This window comes from Suillus paluster (assembly GCF_016628075.1).
Source record: "Suillus paluster strain FC165 chromosome Unknown EDB91scaffold_120, whole genome shotgun sequence".
In the NCBI taxonomy this organism is placed as follows: Eukaryota; Fungi; Basidiomycota; class Agaricomycetes; order Boletales; family Suillaceae; genus Suillus; species Suillus paluster.
Genome location: NW_024537680.1, coordinates 1 through 18,798, shown reverse-complemented (window position 1 = coordinate 18,798; position 18,798 = coordinate 1). Strand labels below are relative to the sequence as shown.

Below are 18,798 nucleotides of genomic sequence, written 5' to 3'. Positions count from 1 at the left end.
TAAGTCATGTCCCCTCCACTGTATGTATGGTGGAGGGGATGACAGATGTTGATGACTGGATTTTTTAACGGTTGGTCGATGGTTGGATTTGTTGACAATTGGATTGCTTACCTGATGTGACAAACGGGCTTGCATGAGCCAAAGGATTGCAGTCAGTGAAAGTGGAGGAACTCGATGGGAGGTCGACGAGAGATTAGCCATTGCCCCTCCACTGTACATATGGTGGAGGGGTGATGGGTGTTGACCAATGGTGGAGGGGATGAAGGGTGTTGACTGCTGGATTTGTTAGCGGTTGGATTTGCTAATGGTGGGATTATTGCTTGCCTGACGTAGAGGATGGATGGATGGACCTCAGATTGGATCCAAAGGATCGCTGCATCAGCAAAAATTTGGCAAGGTAGACAGTATTCCCATGCAGGAGACATGACAGTACATACCATCGTGCTCCAAACATGGGAAAAAAGATAGGAAAACGATGAGTTCGATGAGCTCGACAGTACAAACCGTCGAGCTCCGAGTCTTGGTGGTTGGAACTTGGCAGTGATTCTGAAGCTTGCAATGCTGAGAACAATATTATGTAACAATGTCCTAATATGGGAATATTGTTATTTGTGACTGTTGTGCTCTTTCGTTGCCAAAGTTCTAAGTCTTTCTTCCTTATGAAACATTAACTTATATCAAACTCATATCCTTATTATTCTCCTCATCAAAAAAATGGCCATCCTCCCCTAAGGGCATGACTGTATGTATGGTCATGCCTATCGTACTTTTATCACCACCAGGCTTGGCTGTTGTCACCGCCGAGCCTGTCATCCTTGTTGACAATGAATGACCAGGGCATGACTGTATATATGGTTGTGCCCGGTGTTCTCTAATTTCGTTGCCATCGCCAACGTCCCAACTCCGAGTCACTCCCCGGCTCGACGCCCGTGGTCCTTCCATGACCTTCTCCCAGGGTACGACTGTATGTACGGTCGTGCCCGGTGTTCTCTAATTTCGTCGCCATCGCCAACATCCCAACTCCAAGTCACTCCTTCATATTTCGTCCTCTGCCGACCTGACACCTAGTTATTGACTAGCACCACCTATCGCAGAAATAACTTGTGCAGAAACTGCACCGGCCAATGAAGTGAGTCGTTATCCTTTCCCTAGTCTCCCATACTTGATCATGGGTTTGACATCCTTGGCCCGATCATAGGACCACCTATTGCAGAAATAACTTGTTGCAGAAACTGCACTGGCCGATGAAGTGAGTCGTTATGATGTTTTCTCTTATATTGATCATGGGTTTTACGTCCTTGCATAATTGATCATAGCTTTAATATCCTTGCCCTCGTCTTTCATGGGACTGCCTTCGCAGAAACAACCTGGGCAGAAACTGCACCAAGAAGGCGAGTCATTATGATGTTTTCCCTTCTTACTTGAAATTGGTCAGTCCTTCAGGACTACATACACCGTCACTCTTGGGGTATCCTCAGCATCTTAGTCCATAATGCCATCCACACCAAGTTATATTTCCTTGTTTGAGTAGTTCTTGTATTGAACCCAGTTGTGTCTCACTTAAAGCTTACCCCTACAGTGTTTTTTTTTGTTGTAGTCCACATTTCACACCTATGATCTCATTGTTGCCACCGATATGGTAATCACTCGCTGAAACTCCACCACTGCTATATAGATGCGTTCCCACCTGTCATTCTTGCATCTCTAACGTCTAACACAATGGTTTGTACTGTTGCGGTAGCTCTTCTGATATATCTCTCGACTCTAACGTAATGGTTTGTACCATTGCAGTAGTCTACTCTTCCATGAGTAACAATCTCCATGTCTTTGTGTGTGATGGGCAGGTCTATACCTCTCTCACTGCAGACTCGCTTCCCGATATTATTCCTTACAAGCCTCTTTGGAACCCTCGCGACGACTACAATTCTTCTCCTGACGATAGTGATAGTCTGCTCTCTACTCGTTGGGCGTATGGAGCTCGTCCATGGTTTCCTCTTATACCTTTGAATCCTGCCTTCGATGGGCTGATCTTTGGGTGCCTCAACCACTCCAGGTTCTTGCTCCTCACAGAGGTGGATTCACAGGGAAAACATGTTCTCCACCGTGATATTCAGGCAACATGGGTTGCCTTAGAGCAAAAACTGCTCTGGTGCCAGGAACATTTGGGTGCTGGGCTGCTCATTCCATGGGGGACTAAACTTCCATGCCCTCCGACTGCCTTTGGGTACCAGCAGTCGCATGCAGACGCTAACCTTGCAAAAAAGGTTGCAATAAGGTCGCGGAACACATTTCTTTGTACGCTAACCATATATTCATTTCATCGTGATTGCCTGACGTATTCCTAGTAATCGCTGCTACCTGCTCATGGTTCATCATGAGTCGTTGATACCAAGGTTCCAATCATTCTTGGATGGCTATCTTAATGAATGACCGTAAGAATCCCATACCCGCTGAATGGGTTCTTGAGTTGTCGCGCTCATTCATTGGGGATCTCACAACAAACGTGCCACATACAGGAGCCTTCATTTCTTCCAATCACTGCCCTTGGCAAGTTCAATTGCCCCTTTTTGAGAAATTGTCGATCCCGATTTGGGTTCACTTTCCCCAAAATGCTTCTGCCTCTGCCGTCGACCCCACCTTGCGTCATTATATCCCGTCTCAGGCAGCTATCACCCGTGCAACTGAGGAGCCAATCCAACGGGGTCAGCCAGATGACAGTACCTGGGGCCAACTGGACGACAGTACTTGGGGCCATCGGTGTCAGGGGTGGTGTAGTCGTGTGGGTATCAGATTTCATCTGCTGGCATATAGCACAGCCCTCTACATATTTTCGGATAAAGGAGCCCATCTGAGGCCACCAGTAATCGTGTTTGATGAGTTCTTCAGTTTTGAAGTGACCCAGGTGACCTGCAGTGGGGTGATCATGGTGAAGGGAAAGGATACAGGAGCGGAGATGAGGAGGTACATAAGCACAGTTCTTGTATTGTAATATGTTATCAGTAAAGGACCAATCAGAAAGGGAGGAAGTCATAGGAGGAAGGCAGAGGCCGTCTAGAGCCTTGCTGACAGCTAATATGATCGGATCAGAGATAGGATCAGGTGAATGGAGGGCATTTTCGAAATCAGTATCTAAAAGGTGAACAAAAAGAGAATTAGGAAGAAGAGTGATATCTGTATTATCGAGGGAATCAGGAAGGTGATCTGGTCGTCATGAAAGAGCATCTGGGGCGGCTAGTTTGCTCCCAAGGACATGGTGAAATTCTAGGTCAAATTCGGAAAGTGTCAGTTGCCATCTGGTTTGTCTACAGGTAAGTTTCTGAGATGAGTGGAAATAAAGGAGATTTTTGTGATCAGTGAAAATAATAACAGGGTGTGGGTTCCCTTCAAGGTAGTGGCGCCAGTTCTTCAGGGCGCAGATGATGGCAAGGAGTTCTCTGTCATAGATCTGGTAGTTTCATTCTGCAGGTTTGAAGGATTGGGAAAGGTACCCACATGGGTGGTATACTCCATTTTCGTCAGTTTGGAGAAGTACTGCACCAGTGGCGACAAGGGAAGCATCAATGGCAAGGGTGAATTGCCGAGTTGGATCAGGGTTTCAAAGGACAGGGGTAGAAAGGAAGCATTCCTTGAGTTTGTTGAAGGCATCATTGCAGGAGGGTGCCCATTTGAATGTGGAAGTCTTCTTTGTCAGGTCTACAAGGGGTCTAGCGATGTTGAAGTAGTGGGAGATGAAATGGCGATGGAAGTTACAGAAGCCTAAGAATGATCGAACATCTTTTACGTTCTTTGGTATAGGCCATTCTTCAATTCCTTTTAGTTTGGCAGGGTCCATCACTATCTGTCCTGGATGAATGATCATTCCAAGATAGTCAACTTCTTGTACATCAAAAAGGCACTTCTCTGGTTTTAGGAAGAGTTTCTCATTCCTTAGGATTTCCAGGATCCTACGGGTTCGCTTCTGATGTTCTTCAAGGGAATCTGAGAAGATAAGGATGTTGTCTATATAGATTACCAACCATCCTTCATTGAGTTCTTGTTGGAAGGTGCGATTCATGTATGCCTGGAACATGGCTGGGGAGTTGCAAAGTCCGAAGAACATGACATTTGGTTCGTAGAGGGCGAACTCTGTTGTGAATGCTGCCTTCCATCGATCTTCTGGGTGAATCAGGATGTTGTTATATCCGGAATGAACGTCCATTTTGGTGAAGTACTTCACATTTCGGAGTTTGGCAATAAGTGGGGGAATCAAGGGGAGAGGGTAGGCATTCCGTATCGTCCATTCATTGATGTATCAATAATCTTGGCAGGGTCGGAGGGATCCATCTTTCTTTCCCATGAAGAAAAAGCCACTGGCTTGGGGAGATTTCGATTCGGTGATGAATTCTTTCTGGATGTGTTCATCTAGAAACACCTTGACTGCTTCTCGTTCTTTTTCAGATAAGGGGTAGATCTTGGATGATTTGGCAATGAATCCTGGTTTTGTTTCGATACGATGGTCAATTCCTGGTCTAGATGGAGGAAGTTTATTTAGCCCATCTTTGGCAAATACCAGCGAAATCATGGAGATAAGAAGGAACTAATTCTTCAAAAGACTTCTTCTTCTTTGCTTGTTCTCCTGCCATGGCAAACTCTTGTGCCTTGTTACTTGTCTTGTGGTATTCTTCTTCTGTTGAAGTGGCAAGAATCCAGGAGTTTCATAGTGGGGCAGTTGTGCTTGCTCATCGGATTTCGGCAGCAGAGGTTCCATCGGCAGTAAGTGGGGAGTCGAAGGAGAGGTTTTCAATGATTCGGATAGTAGTGCCATCTTGTGCATACTCTATGAGAATTTTGTCATTGGAAAGAGGGTAGGTTGCGACGTCTTCTACTTTTTGGGCAAATTGGTCAGTAACCCATACATCTTCCTTCTGATTAAAGTCAGGCATCTCGATTTCTTCATCATCATTGGGGTCAGGGATCAGATTGGGGAGTGTTTCTTCGGAGTTTAGAGGGGGAAGAGATTCATCTCGTACTTCTTCTACTGTTGTTTTCTTGGATGGTTTCTTGGTGTGTTCAGGGGTTTTCTTGGTTTCTTGTTGTTTCTTGAGGGATCATTCTATCTTCCTGGAGCGAGGCATTGTGGGAATGGAGATAGTCTGCTTGGTCCAATCAATGTCAGGGTTAATAGCCCGTAACCAAGGTATTCCAAGGAGAATCTTATCCCTTCGTCCAAGTTTGGTTACATTGAACTTTCCTATCATGGTTCGTTGATCGATCTTGAGTCCAAGGACACAGTAGAAGGAGACTGGTCCATCAGAAGAGTAAGATCCATCAGCAGTTTTGATCTGGAATGGTTCAGAGAGTCATTTGACAGGGATGTTGTGTTCCTTGACGAAGTCCCAACTGATGAATGTTCCTGCCGCTCCGCAGTCCATGATGACAGTTGTTTCGACGGTTTGCGCATGCTCTGTGAGGATCAGGGTAGCTGGTACCCGAAATTCTTTTCTTTCTCCTACAGTTCGTACAAGGCATATATCAATGGAAGGTACTGACGTCAAAACAGTCCTTCCTTCTAAAAATCCATTCGGCGGGTGGCTTCTTCTTCTTCTTCTTCTTCCTCGGTGTCTTCTTCTTCAGGTGCTTCACACCTTACCAGTACTTTCCCGTTGTTTCTTTTATCATCTCCTCGGGGGTGGAAATTAGGGTCATTGGCATGATGTCCTGTCTTGGCGCAGCGGAAGCATTTCCCTGTTCTCATATACTCTTTTCTGTCAGCTTCAGATAAGCGATCTACTTCCATGGCATTTGGATCTCTAGAGGGCGTGTATCAGCTTAGACCAAAGTTCTTCTTCTTCTGATAGGTGTTTCCATTGCAAGCACTAATTGCGTTGAAGTGGAGCCGAGCATTGTCGAGGGTGACGCATTTTTCGACAAACTTGTCATATTCTTCAGGGATTAATCCAGTGTTGTAGAGCTTCTTGATGAGTCCTGGGTGGGCTCCATCAATGAAGAATTGAATCTTGGGGGTGTCTTCAGTGATCCCTGCACAAGTTGCATATTGTTCAAAGCTAGCAATATACTCGGCCAGGTCATTCCCCTGTTTCAAAGCTCTAAGCTTGTTAAGTGCATCAGCAACTGCAGCGGTGGGTTCAAAGGCTTTCTTGAAGTCTTTCAGAAACTGGGGCCATTTGCCATATCCAATCTGCTGTCCAGATGCATCAGTGTGGGTCGGATCTTGGGCTTTCTCTAGGAAGCTCTCTGCCCAGGTAGAGGCCACTCCTTCAGTCATGAGAGATAACGCAAAGATGATCTTCTTCTTGTCATCATTGTAGATCTTGTCATTGATGTCAAGATAGGTGATAGTGGCGAGGAGCCATCATCTAGCTTTGTTTCTGTCTCTGTTGAAGGTGGAGGTTCCGATCTTGTACTCGATGTCTTTAGTAGCTGTCGACATTGTCAGTCTTCTGGGTGGTAGTGGTGGGAATGAAGGTGGAGGGGAAAGGGAGAATGCTGCTAGGGCGGGTGAGATCGAAGATGGACTTTGAGGTTGGACAACTGGTGATGATGGTATGGTCTGAGGGGTTCTTGATCCTTCTGATGTTGAGGATTCTTCTGATTCATTCTTACTTCTCCAATTACTGTGAGAAGGTTCGTTCTGTCGTCACCCCGAAATGTTGGGCTAATCTGTTCTGGGGTTCAAGGGGTTCAGCATCACTTGGAAGTCAGGCGACTAGGGGTGACTTGAATCTTTTGTTACGACTAGGATAGTTCTTCTTCAGTGTTCCAATAAAGGATGATCAAGGCTGAAGCGTATCGCAAGTTCTAAGATCAAAGGTTCAGGCTAGTCGAGTGTCAAGGGCTCTCTAGATCAAGTATTCAGGCTAGTCTGCTTGGAAGGCAGCTAGATTGATGAACTTGAAGTATCAGGAGAGAACCTAGTAGATTCAAGTTAAGGAATACAAGTATAGGAAACGTGATATATATATGTAACAAGAAGGTAGTTTAGGGCCAGTCTGTAGGTAGATGACCCTATCAAGAAAGGTAAGCGAGAATAGGAAGACAATATCAACCAATCAGAAAAGGAGATGAGAAATGGTACAATGTTGGATCGACCAATCAGAGAACAGTATGAGTAATCATCTGCATAAGCATAATGAGTAAGCATATAGGTAAGTGTTCACATGTTGGATGTGTTGATAAGCAGTCACAAGACTCGATGAGTAAGTAAAGAAAGAAAGAGAAAAGAAAATATAACGCCATTGTAACAAGCACCTGGGGTCAATGGGACGATAGTGCGTGGGGTCTTGACAACAAGAGTCAGGGCGCCCTTGGATGGGATGGTAGTGAAATTGGATGGGGTCAAGTCGGTGGAGAGCAGCCCACACCTGATATTCCCGAAGCCCACGCGGACTCTCTATTTCCAATCCCCCAACCCCACTCTGGACAGAAGCGAGGAGAGGATTGGAAGGCATTCTTTGCACGGTGCCATGAGGAGAATAAGAAGAAAGAGGAGGCAGAGACACCAGCTCGACAGCAGTCATGTCAGAGCCGTGAGTGTGCAGCCATGAACCACAGCATTCCTGGCAAATCTAGCACGGTCGTGGTGTTCGAATGGCAACCTGATGACGAGTTTGGCAGCTTTCTTCAACGCATCTGTCTCACAAAGGCTGAGGTACCGATGACTTGGATGTCGTATAACCAATCTACCAGGGTATATGACTCATTCCGTAACGAGTGGGACTTGTGCGACAGATTGGATCCTACCAGCATTCCTAATGGCAATTGGGAGGAAGATGATTTTCTGCCTGCCTCTGCCCTTGCTGCTCCTTCTGAACCCACCCTACCGCCCCCTCCGCCCCCACTGTCCAGTTTCTTATGGGACATCAAAGCCTACTTCAGTCATTATGAAGTCACACCCTCAGCACAATACACTCAAAGTGTTGAGCGATTTGTCTCAATTTTGCATTTCCATCTTGGATATCGACTTGCAGCATCTACCACTTCACCCCAAGGCAGATCGACCACGTTTGATGATTGGACTTGCAAGACACAGTGGGCTCACCTATGCAAACTGGTTGGTGATGAGCCTGCGAATATTGCCTCAATTCCAGAGGCACAGAAGCATGTTATCACATGTTTTATAGGTTACCTCGTCACCCTTCCCCAATCTCAATTGTCCGACATCCCGCCTGATCTCTGGGATCTAGGACCTGAACCCTCCCTGTCGACCTCGAACGCACACATTCGGGTTCACTACATACAGCAACCCACACAGCGGCTCTACATAATCAAGCCATATTGATCGTTAAGTCTGGTGCCCTGGAAACTGGCAGTCTCCGACGCTACCACAGCCATGATGTGCCTCCAGTGTGACTGGGGTTCAGATATAACAAAGATCATACGTAATCTCCTTGAAAAAGGAATCGCCATAAAGACATTGCTACCAATGTCAATTTCGCCTCACACGTGACGCCCACTTATGGAACTACATACATACTCCCTCAGACATGTCCCCCCCCCCCCAACGATCACATGCTTCCCCATTTCAGGCCTGTTTACGCTGACTACATTGTGTATGAGCAGCACCGTCACGAGTTCATGAACCAGCCTCGCACAAGAGCAGCCGTTCTTCACAGTGGACTCATATGGCGGCTGGCTTTACATAGTCTTGGGTTCAATGTTCTCCCCTCCGTTCTCGATGGCATTTCATGGGAAGTGGTACCATTTGGCCTGATGCTGGACATTAATGGCCAGACTTATTTTGATGATGAGCTGTCCGAAGAGGAGGTAGATTTCATGTGCAGAACATATTATGTGCAGAACATATTATGTGCATAACAGTAATCAAAATTTCTCTTACTCACATTGACAGGGGGCGCTTATGTTTTAATTTTCAGATGACGGGAATGTGGAAATCGTCTCTTAGTGGCCTAGACCCCAGGTGTGGACTGCCTCAGGGCTGAATGTGGGGTTCTGGTCTGGTCGATGTGAATCTTGGTTCCAGTCACGCCTGGGCAACATTCGACAGGGTGTTTCACAAGAGCGTCATAAATTCACTAATGATGCCAACGGTCCAATGACTGGTAAGCAGTGGAAAGGCTCACTCAAGTTCAATCCAGGCACCAGCAAAATGATGAAAAACGTCGATGCAGCATGTTGCAGTTTTCTTGCTACTGGTAAAAATAGTTGTTACTTGTGCATCTCTGATTCTGATCTACTGCTTAGCTTTCACAGAGGCTTAAAGCGATTCGAGTTACGACTTTATGTGGACCAGGCGTTTGAACCAATATATTCATTGTATAGATTATCGTGAGTTGAGTGGGCACTGATGTACTACATAATTGTGTATCTCTATCTCGTGATTGATCTTCAGTTCACTCTACTACATATATTTGTGTATATACAAGCAATCAGACTTTCTACTCGTGTTCCCAACTCATGAGTGGGCGATCGTCGGGCGATCTATTTTATCTGGAGATAAAACTTGATGTTTTATCTTCACATTTATCCTCAGGGGGTATTTAAAATTTTGACGCCCGTCTAAGTGGCGGTCTAAACTTCATACTTGAGCAGGCATTCAGTCACGTGCAATGGTTGAAGTTTTTTCGAGTATTAAATGTGAAGTTTCTTTTTGAAGTTTATGCCAGCATTAAATATATATTTATATTTCTTATTGTCGTTAACGTTCGGCCGGCAACAAAATGTTTGCTAATGCTTTATATTTATCATGTCGTGCAAGATCTCGTTAATATTTGAAATTTCACTTCTGCTTAGACGACAACCTAAATTTTAAGTATTATCTTGACATTTCGCACGACATTCAAACCTGTCTTAAATACTGCAAACCCCGATGTGTGTCAAGTCTCAAAGTCGATACAATAATACAACCTATCCCTGCACATCACGATCACATCTCCGCCACCCTCAACCCAATATTGGTACCCAGCGCCGCCAACAACACAAAGCAAAGAATAGTCGGACCGTACTTATCATAGTACAGCCCTTCCGCCGATCGCGCCCGTAGACGAATGGCTCGGTACACGAAGATGATGGCGGAGTAGGCGATGGCGAGTAGTGCAGCCAGGGTGAACAGCGCTGCGCTGATCAGGCCTCGCGGATCATCTGCATCTACGAAGTTTAATAACGTCGTAGCGATGGATCCGATGAGCACCGCAAAGCTGAGCCATTTCTGGTACAATAAAATAAGTGAATGAATCTAGACCAGTGAATGAAAGAAAGTCCTACCAAGAACGTGCGTTCGTTTGCGAAATATACCTTGGGTTCTACACGAACAGGAACTGCAATGCGCTTGCCAGGCGGCGCAGTCCAGTCTCTCACCAACAATCGCTCAATCGTCCCGCAAGTTCTCCTCATCCAAACCAGCAGCCTCCCGCACCTCTTCTTGCGCACGAGGCGGCACATTCTTCTTCGCCTGAAAACGCTCGCGCAGGCGCTCATCAAACGCAGAAGAAGGCGAAAGCGGCGGCCGTGGCATCTTCAACAATGGTGTCCGCTCATCGCACACCTCCTCACGAGAACGCTGCCCTCGCTAAACTGAGGCGTAGACATATCGCGTTCCTTGAGAGATTACTCGCGGAATGCGATAGGCTGCCGCGACGTCATCGTGGGGTAACCCCGTGCGCCGAAATTCATCTCTGGCAGGCGCCAAATCCATCTCCTCATCTTCTTCGCCCTCTGAGACGGGCTCAACATAGGAGTGCACGGGCGAGAGGACGCCGGACTGTTGCTCGGGAGCTGCTCTTTGCGGGGCGCTCGACAGTGAGGTAACCCGTGTTAGGGCTTAAGGATATCGGTATCCACTGGGAATGTAAGGTAAGCAAGGTGCAATGGAAGTCTCCTGACTCACTTTGGGGCAGCCAGAATGGCACAAGATCTACACGATTTGGCAGCAAGGTAGCGCAACCATGGATAAATTTACTAGCGATAGTCCGTAAGTAGTATAAATAGAAACGCCTTGCATGTGAGACTCATACCTAAACTTGGGAACAGCTTCGACGAGGTAGGATTGAACGAGGTCCGTGACCCACTTGGGAGGCTCTTGTCCGAACTGGGTCTGAAGCTTGACTTCTAAAACACCGTACCTTTTAAGAGCGTGAATATTCTATAGGATCAGCTCGATAACGAATACGCACTTGAAAAGCTCCTTGTCCTCCGCTGGCAGTTGGTCAAAAGGATGGTCGATGCCAATGTCAGTCCGTCGCCAGTTATCACCAGCACGCGACCGACTGTCCCAGTTGTCTCCACGAGCCATGGTGAATTCTGTATCGAGCGATATCCGTACACGGGGATCTCCTGGGAGCTGGAACGCAGTTCGGTTGTAAAATGTCCTCATGACTAGCATATTTATGAGCAAAGAAGTCAGATGTTGGCCGTGATTACACACCCGGTTGAAGCTGCTTCGTAAGAATACGATACTGAACCTCGCTCGCAAGCTGGATCATGGAATCGACTTTGGCTTGATAGATCGTCTTGGCATCGCGGCTGCAGATTCTAAACATCGATAGCTTATCTGTTGGGGGTTGTTAGATCTTTTTGGATGGTGTTGGAGAGTACTAGTGATGAGACAAATCTAGCCGCCAAGATTGTCGAGGAAGGAAAATATTGAGAAAGCCTTGCATGTTTTTGTTCCTCGTTTCATAGAGCGTAACTGTCAGTGAAGCCTGTCTATAGTAAAACAACTTATCAACTTTGTGAACCAGCCGCCTTGTCTGTGGGGGAAAACACGCTCTGGTTTTTTCCCTTCCCTACAAGGCGGCTGACTCACCAAGCGTAGTTTACAATGAAGGACCACACTGAAGGTCTACAGACTACTGATGAGACAAGCCACCCAAATTCAAACCCAGTCATCATAGAGTCCGATTGCCTCCGTTGAAAGTTGCTTCCTTCCTCGAATGCCGAAACACAACTCTCGTACGAAGTGCTGGGTGACGCCTTCAAGAATCGGGATCCAGCGATACCACGTTAATGAACATGAACGAATGAGCAATATTATCAACACCAGCACCGACAGCTCGCATCGGGCAACCTCCAGCATTGATCCACCGGTAGCCCCTACCGACACCATCAATGTTTTATCCGCACATTTCGAAGAACAAATAGTCGACTTTCCTTGTTCGGTCATGAAGCCGTACAGAGCCTTTCCTTTGCTGACATGTCCCGGGCGTTAGCTTGTAATTTCATCAGATATCAATCACACATTATCGATCAGGATGTACGAGGCTGCGACAAGCGATGCAATGTCGAGTGCAGTGCTGTTGTATGGATTTGGTATAACTAGGACGAATGTCATCGCCATACGTCGACCAAGTTCGCTGCTTCCTCATACCCATCCTCCGCCAATATGCCCATAGTCTTAAATGATTCCAGTTGGTCGCCGGACATCAATGCGAATAGGATTTTCAGTTATTTTGCAGGTACGTGGAGCCTGTCGGATGATGATGGTGATGTGTCGTTTTAACCTTGGCTGCATTTCGCAGTTGCAGCCTTTGCTGGGGGGATGTATGATTGGAGTAAGCAAGATAAGTATCCAGGAACCGCTGATATCCTTATGGTAGTATTTCCAGCATTGACATTCGGGAAAGAGGTAGGCTGATGCCATTACCGGAGCAGCCATATCGCTGAGACAGGTTTTACAGGTCGAACTGATCTGGGTGAGCACAGTCCCACGTCAGAACAACAACATTAACTTCGAATAATTGACGACAGAGGCAACGCTGGTCCCTCGTGACTTTTCTCTATATCAGTGTATGTAGCTTGCGTTATAAAAATGATTGGCAAGTCGTGTTGATTCAAAAGCATCCCAGGCGCGCTATCTTGGAATGTTATATAGTGTGTATGTTCGGAGAAATAAGCAATTGGTGTTGTGCTAATCAGTCATCTCTCACAATCAGGACCCAGATGCTGCGTATGTCTCATATTCACCATGTTTGTTTTTTCTGACTGGCGGCATACAGTCAATATTCCAACAATCCCACTCACAGATGTAGTGAGTATTCTGCAGTAATACCTGCCATTCCTGTCTAATCAACTGCACTCCCATGTAGGGGTAAGTGAGATTCTTGGCCACCTTGTTTGTTCAATACATTCACTACCATAGATGTGAGTTTGTTTCGAGTGTGATCCTGCGGCGAGGCTGTGACTGATCACTAACTGGGCTTGTAATTGTTAGGCCTTATCGTGTACTTCACACAAAATTGGACAAATAACACCATCACTGTAATACTGGACGGTGAGCGAACCAGCTGTAATACCTCAATGATACTGACTTGACCGAGACAAGTCATCATGATCACTCGGTTACATGCCATGTACCAGCGATCCAGAAAGGTCCTGATACTTCTCGGTGTCGTCTTCCTGGTTGTCAATATCGCGAACATAGCGATCAGCGCAATAATAACGAACCATACTATTTCGGGGGGTAAGCTTCGATTAAAAGACTTCAATGCATGAGGCTCATTGAATATCAGAGGAGCTCATTCTCTCCGGCACCTATCAGTGCACTATGAACTCTGAGGCAGATCTCGCGCCTCTGGCGTCCATGATTTGGATACTGTGGACTGTATGGGAGGTCCTCGCACTGTGTCTCGCTGTCTGGATTGCTGTAAAACACTTCCGAGAACTGCGACGGCAATCGGCAGGAGGGATTCTCGGAGACTGTTTCACGGTGTTGATGAAATCTCATGTGGGCTACTTTGCGAGGTGAGCCCATAATATGAATGACATTCTCTTCTACCGCTGACGTTCAGAACGTGCTAGCTTTCTTGCTGCTTCTTGCTTCGAGCTCGGTTATGACTCATCGACGATGCCAGCGGTATGCCAATATGTCACTGACCTCTGCATGCGAGCGCAGTTCATCATTTTTATAGGACCCATATTCCCTGAAAGTCCAGATTTATGTTGGGTTTATTCTAATATTCGAGGTTGTGCAGTTATTTGTGCTGGGACCACGTCTCATCCTTGCCGTTCGAGAATATCACGCTAAGCTCGTGGACGACTCAGACGCAGCAACTGCCATGACTTCAATTGCCTTCCAGGAGCGTGTGCATGTGTCAACTAGCAGTAGTGTGTAGCACGGGAAATGCTCAATGTCACTGTAAGGATCGCATATCCTCTACGCACCGATCACGCTTCAAAACGAAGACGGCGTGCCTCCGTTACTCTTCGCATCCGAGTCACGCGGATACAGTCTTTTCCATTTTCATTTTCATTTCCTTTTACGATCTTACCTTGTGCTCAGACTCCACGATCCCCTTGCCTTGACCGCTTCATTTTACCTTCACCATATTGCTCATTATGCTCATTCTGGCCTCGTCAAGTGTTCGAAAACGTATATATACCGCCCATGTACATTCATACCTACATAAAAATCGAGCAGAATCCCATACGCTGATTCCCCGCTCCAAGCACGACTGAAAAGCCTCACAGAAAGTCTCCGTCTCAAACGTTTTCCTACTCGTCTCAATTACCTTTGCACTCGTCTCGTATCTACTTCGTCCCCGCCGAACTCATACCCAGCCTTACATGACTTATAGGGTTTCTCTGCATGGAGCGGGAGAATTGTGCCATGTCCCCAGTTTCGTCGTGGTACTTATGTGAACTAGTTATTTGGTGTCCTGAAGTAGATTGAAATGAATACTATCAAGCCGACCGGTCATGGGGTCCATGCATGAGGCGACGTGTCTGTGAACTACTTATTGTTCGGATCAGGTCTAGGTCCAACTTTTACTAGTGCCTCCGAAGTCCGGTTAGGTCAGGTTCATGGCCCTATATCTGCGAACCCTGAACTCGACCATCGGTCAGGTTCAGGCATGGTGGCCGAACCTTGGACCGGACGGCTTCTGGGCTCACCTCACCTGTTCTTGGGACTTGCAGGCATGCTTTGCTTCCTGGATTCCCTACCCCCAGGCCCCAGTGTCATTTTGATGCAAGAATTCGTTGCAGTTGTAGGGATGCAGTGATGCATCGAGCGCTGCAGTGAATTTTCTGTTGCAGTGATGCATTAGTGACGCATCAGTAATGCACTCTGATGCATCAGTAATGCACTCTGATGCACTAGCATCAGCAATGCATCAAACCGAAAATCGGGAATCGTCCCACGGTCGTACATGAATCAACAATACTGCCAGGTACTGGTCCACATCCCGCTGCCAGCTGCTCGCCGTTATACACTGCGCGCGAATCCCTCTTGAAGCCCTACAGCTGCACAATGCCCCCGGGGTCATATGTGAATCAACAATACCGCCAGGTACAGGTCCACATCCCACCACCACCTGGTCGCCGCTATACACTGCGCACGAACCATCCCGCTGCCAGCTGCTCGCCGTTATATACTGCACACAAATCTGTATTGCAGCCCTGCAGCTGCACAATGCCCCCAGGGTCGTGTATGAATCAACAATACCGCCAGGTACAGGTCCACATCCCGCCACCACCTGGTCGCCTCTATACACTGCTCACAAATCATCCCGCCGCCGACTACTCGCCGCTATGCGGTGCGCATGAATCCCTCTTACAGCCCTGCAGCTGTACACACCTGCCCACTGTACTACCCTGCGCATATATCCCTCTTGCAGCCCCGCTTGCCACTACACCTTTGCCAATATACCCTTTCTCGACTTCACCTTCGTATGCGAGCCAGACATCTCTGTGTATGGTCGCTCTCAGGTGTGGATCCACACTCCTTGGAAACCTTTGGATGGGCTTGGGTGGGCTAGAGACACCCAGTGGCCCATATCCATATCAATTGCAAATTCAGAATCAAAATGAGTGTCGAGGCACTTTGAAGTTTCCCTGGCGCACCGACTGGATCCAACATATGTGATTTATGTACTAGTTTGCAGCCTCGAACTTCAGGGATCACTTGTAGTATGTTTGCCACGTATCTCACAGTTCGACATAGTATTCTACCTCCAGTGAATCTTGCAAGCACTCCATATACTTGGGGATTAAATGACAACACAACTATATCCATTGATCACCCACACAGAGACTATATGTACTACTTAGCGACAAATATTACTATGAACGAGAATGAAATGATTAAGTAGAGAAGCAAATTTTCGATCATGACATGAAGACATAGGCTCACACCTTCGTTCGCTTTTTCCTGTGTCCGTTAGCATTGAGCAAGTGAGGAAGATATCGAAGACGTACTTTGCAGAAATCACACCCTCCACGGTTGAGTTAGTGGGACGCTTCGTTGCCCTAGCATCCTCTGAAACAGATTGAGTTTCCTCACCAATGCTAACAAATGTCAGACCATCTGACCCAATGGCGTCGGCAATATCATTCTGCTTGGATTTGATTGGAATTCGTTTTGAGGCACATTGAGCTACAGGATTGCCTTCATCCACAGTGGTGTGCGATGTCTCCGTTAATTTGGCGACAGGTCTTGCTTTGGGTTTGGGTTTGGGTTTGGCAGTGTTCATGGGTGCAATGATGGGGGTGGACTCCATGGCGGGATTGTGTTTGACTTTGGTAGCGGGCTTTGACTTGAATTTGCGCTTTGACTTAGCAAGACCAGCACCAGCGTGAGTGTCAGCAAGATCCTGTATGCCCTCGGTCAGAGAAGGAGGATTTGCTGCTGGAAGAATGGGCAGCTGTTGAGTGAACTGAGGAAGGGTGTCATCCTGCTCAGTTGGCGAAGGAGGATTTGCCGCTGGAAGAATGGGCAACTGTTGAGTGAACTGAGGAAGGGCGTCATCCTGCTCAGTCGTGGCAGTGCTGCGCTCGGCAGATATTGGAGAGCTCAAGAAGGAGGACAGGCTACACATCTCCCACCCCTGTGAATCAGAATTGGCACCATTCCACGTGTGCGTGTCATATTGTGTGTCAAATGAGGGCGCTGATGAGCTGAATGCGGGGGAAAATAAGTTCTGCGTGGTGTTGTCGCTACCAAAATAACCCAGTGCCATAAGATCAGCATGGGAAAAAGACAACCCAAGCGCCTCGATGGTACCAGGCACACTGGATTGCAGCGTGCTAAACGAATTGGGAGGCACGGTGGCAATGTTGTCCCATGCGTGTTCGAGCGATGCATCAGGCTGGGCCTGTTTGAATGATGCATCAGGCTGGGCCTGTTTGAACGGTGCATCAGGCTGGGCCTGTATGAATGATGCATCACATTGTGCCTGTGTCTGCAAAGTGTTAGATTAAATAGGGAGAATAATGAAAAGTACTTACCTCAGAGTAGAGTGCGGATTGATTAAGTTCACCGAGTGGTGATGCATCACTGATTCCGGTCGAGGAACTTGCGAAGCCTGTTATTGATGCATCAGTTTGCATCAGGTGGCTGCGAAATGATATAAAGACCTACCTAGATTATCCCAGTCGATGGAATCACCACGTTGTCCTTCATTGTTCTCTTCACCATCCTCGGATTCTTTGCCACTGTTGCATCCTTTGAGCTCCTCAGTCTGATCGCCGTCTTCGACATCTGGCAGCAGCGGGTTACGCTTGTTCGGAGCTGATGGTTGAGTCTTATGGTGAGCCTATAGTGACTTGGACAACAAGGATTAGCTTACGGAATATCAACTCAGCGTATTCCTGGTATGCAGCAAGGAAAGTGTTGTCCTTGTCAGGGCATAACTGAGAAAGTTGTTCCCAGCAGAAGTTTCTGATGGATGGCACCTTAGTAAGGTGAGCTTGGTAGTCAGATTTACGGTTTGGTGCACTTACAATAAAGTTATGATATTCCAATTCTGCCTCGGGTCCGGTCCAGCGCACATGAAGGAGACTATAAATCGAGTCTTTTTCTTGATGAGGTGTGCAAAGCGCTGGCATATGATTGGTAAATCGTCGATACCTCTATAGGCCGTGTAAGTAACATCATAATCATAATCATTAACTAGTACTTACTTCACAATGGCATCAGCGTCGGTTTCGTCGTCGTCGTCGTCATCGTCAGCTTTATCGTGTAGCATGTCCTTCTTTACCTTTTTCTGCTTATTGTACTTCTCTCTCACCTCCTTCTTCACCTCGTCTGACTCATCTTCCAGGAGCTCTTTGCAAAACTTTCGGCCCAATGCCATGCGGCGACCAGCTGTAGCTACGTTACCTGCCTCTTGTTCAGCCGCTACTAGAGGTTTGATCCGTTCATCGTAGACCATATCCATGTAGATTTCTTTGACAGATTTTGGGCGCGACTTCGGCAGCAGTGCGCTTTCAAATACGGAGATTTCCTTCTTGAGGCCACGATTTTTCTTGGACGCGTTTGTCCGCCAATGGAACCAGGTCTGCAATCGCTACCAGGGTTTTGGTTAGCAGTCAAAAGTTGTCAAAACATTTGACAACTCACTACTTTACGCGTTTTTCGGCAGCAAGTTCTTCAGCTTGTTGCTCTTCTGTTAGTGGTATTTCGATGGGGATATCGGGGAAGAGGGCGGCTCGCTCAGGCCAACTTTTAAACCAATAAAGATGAGTCTTGGCCCAGAAGTGCGCGTAGTCCTTGTCCTCGCCGTGTAGTGCAATATACTCCGGCAACTGTTCATGGAGCCATTTGTATTGTTCCTTAGTAGTCCACTGAGCTGCTGGCATCTGTCATAGGATTTTAAGTCATATACCATGTTAAGAGTGTCGCTATCATACCTTTGTTTTTCTTTGCGCAATGATAGACAAGTGTGTCCCTCTACCAATGTCTATGCCCGTCCTTATATCATTCCACTGGCATCTGATCAGGGCTCGTTGAAAATCAATATCGGCGAATGAAAAAGGAGGCTAATTTAGCTGGCAATGACTTACTACAGGATCCGATTGCAGGACAGTCAAAACAAAAACGGTGGTACCGGTACCAGTCTGTTCTGG

The 18,798-nt window shown here is 47.0% G+C and overlaps 6 protein-coding genes across 6 annotated transcripts; 4 read left to right on the top strand and 2 right to left on the bottom strand.

The window, feature by feature from the left end:
* Nucleotides 1–1,805: 1,805 nt before the first annotated feature.
* EDB91DRAFT_1254886 (uncharacterized protein) lies at nucleotides 1,806–2,386 on the top strand (the record flags this gene model as incomplete). Its single annotated transcript, XM_041323876.1, has 2 exons — nucleotides 1,806–2,295; nucleotides 2,346–2,386. The coding sequence occupies 2 exons, from the start codon at nucleotides 1,806–1,808 to the stop codon at nucleotides 2,384–2,386; spliced, it is 531 nt and encodes a 176-aa protein (XP_041170782.1).
* A 5,154-nt stretch (nucleotides 2,387–7,540) lies between these two features.
* EDB91DRAFT_1087210 (uncharacterized protein) lies at nucleotides 7,541–8,278 on the top strand (the record flags this gene model as incomplete). Its single annotated transcript, XM_041316176.1, has 1 exon — nucleotides 7,541–8,278. One exon carries the CDS (start codon nucleotides 7,541–7,543, stop codon nucleotides 8,276–8,278), a length of 738 nt encoding a protein of 245 aa, XP_041170781.1.
* A 230-nt stretch (nucleotides 8,279–8,508) lies between these two features.
* On the top strand, nucleotides 8,509–9,289 carry EDB91DRAFT_1062411 (uncharacterized protein; the record flags this gene model as incomplete). The annotated part of the gene is made up of 2 exons (XM_041314522.1): nucleotides 8,509–8,790; nucleotides 8,903–9,289. 2 exons carry the CDS (start codon nucleotides 8,509–8,511, stop codon nucleotides 9,287–9,289), a joined length of 669 nt encoding a protein of 222 aa, XP_041170780.1.
* A 594-nt stretch (nucleotides 9,290–9,883) lies between these two features.
* Nucleotides 9,884–11,825, bottom strand: EDB91DRAFT_1267569 (VTC domain-containing protein; the record flags this gene model as incomplete). The annotated part of the gene is made up of 8 exons (XM_041324519.1): nucleotides 11,381–11,825; nucleotides 11,130–11,331; nucleotides 10,971–11,078; nucleotides 10,844–10,914; nucleotides 10,568–10,776; nucleotides 10,373–10,516; nucleotides 10,222–10,323; nucleotides 9,884–10,165 (listed from the first exon to the last, which is right to left on the bottom strand). The coding sequence occupies exons 1-8, from the start codon at nucleotides 11,493–11,495 to the stop codon at nucleotides 9,884–9,886; spliced, it is 1,233 nt and encodes a 410-aa protein (XP_041170779.1). The 5' UTR covers nucleotides 11,496–11,825.
* Nucleotides 11,826–12,228: 403 nt separating this feature from the next.
* EDB91DRAFT_114728 (uncharacterized protein) lies at nucleotides 12,229–13,734 on the top strand. The gene is made up of 11 exons (XM_041319287.1): nucleotides 12,229–12,410; nucleotides 12,474–12,506; nucleotides 12,561–12,580; nucleotides 12,633–12,647; nucleotides 12,703–12,741; nucleotides 12,801–12,829; nucleotides 12,888–12,901; nucleotides 12,951–12,986; nucleotides 13,166–13,225; nucleotides 13,277–13,414; nucleotides 13,464–13,734. Exons 1-11 carry the CDS (start codon nucleotides 12,338–12,340, stop codon nucleotides 13,697–13,699), a joined length of 693 nt encoding a protein of 230 aa, XP_041170778.1. The 5' UTR covers nucleotides 12,229–12,337; the 3' UTR covers nucleotides 13,700–13,734.
* Nucleotides 13,735–16,080: 2,346 nt separating this feature from the next.
* On the bottom strand, nucleotides 16,081–18,531 carry EDB91DRAFT_1254880 (uncharacterized protein; the record flags this gene model as incomplete). The annotated part of the gene is made up of 8 exons (XM_041323875.1): nucleotides 16,081–16,102; nucleotides 16,150–17,132; nucleotides 17,179–17,255; nucleotides 17,312–17,461; nucleotides 17,520–17,611; nucleotides 17,674–17,802; nucleotides 17,854–18,239; nucleotides 18,301–18,531. 8 exons carry the CDS (start codon nucleotides 18,529–18,531, stop codon nucleotides 16,081–16,083), a joined length of 2,070 nt encoding a protein of 689 aa, XP_041170777.1.
* Between the last annotated feature and the right edge of the window lie 267 nt (nucleotides 18,532–18,798).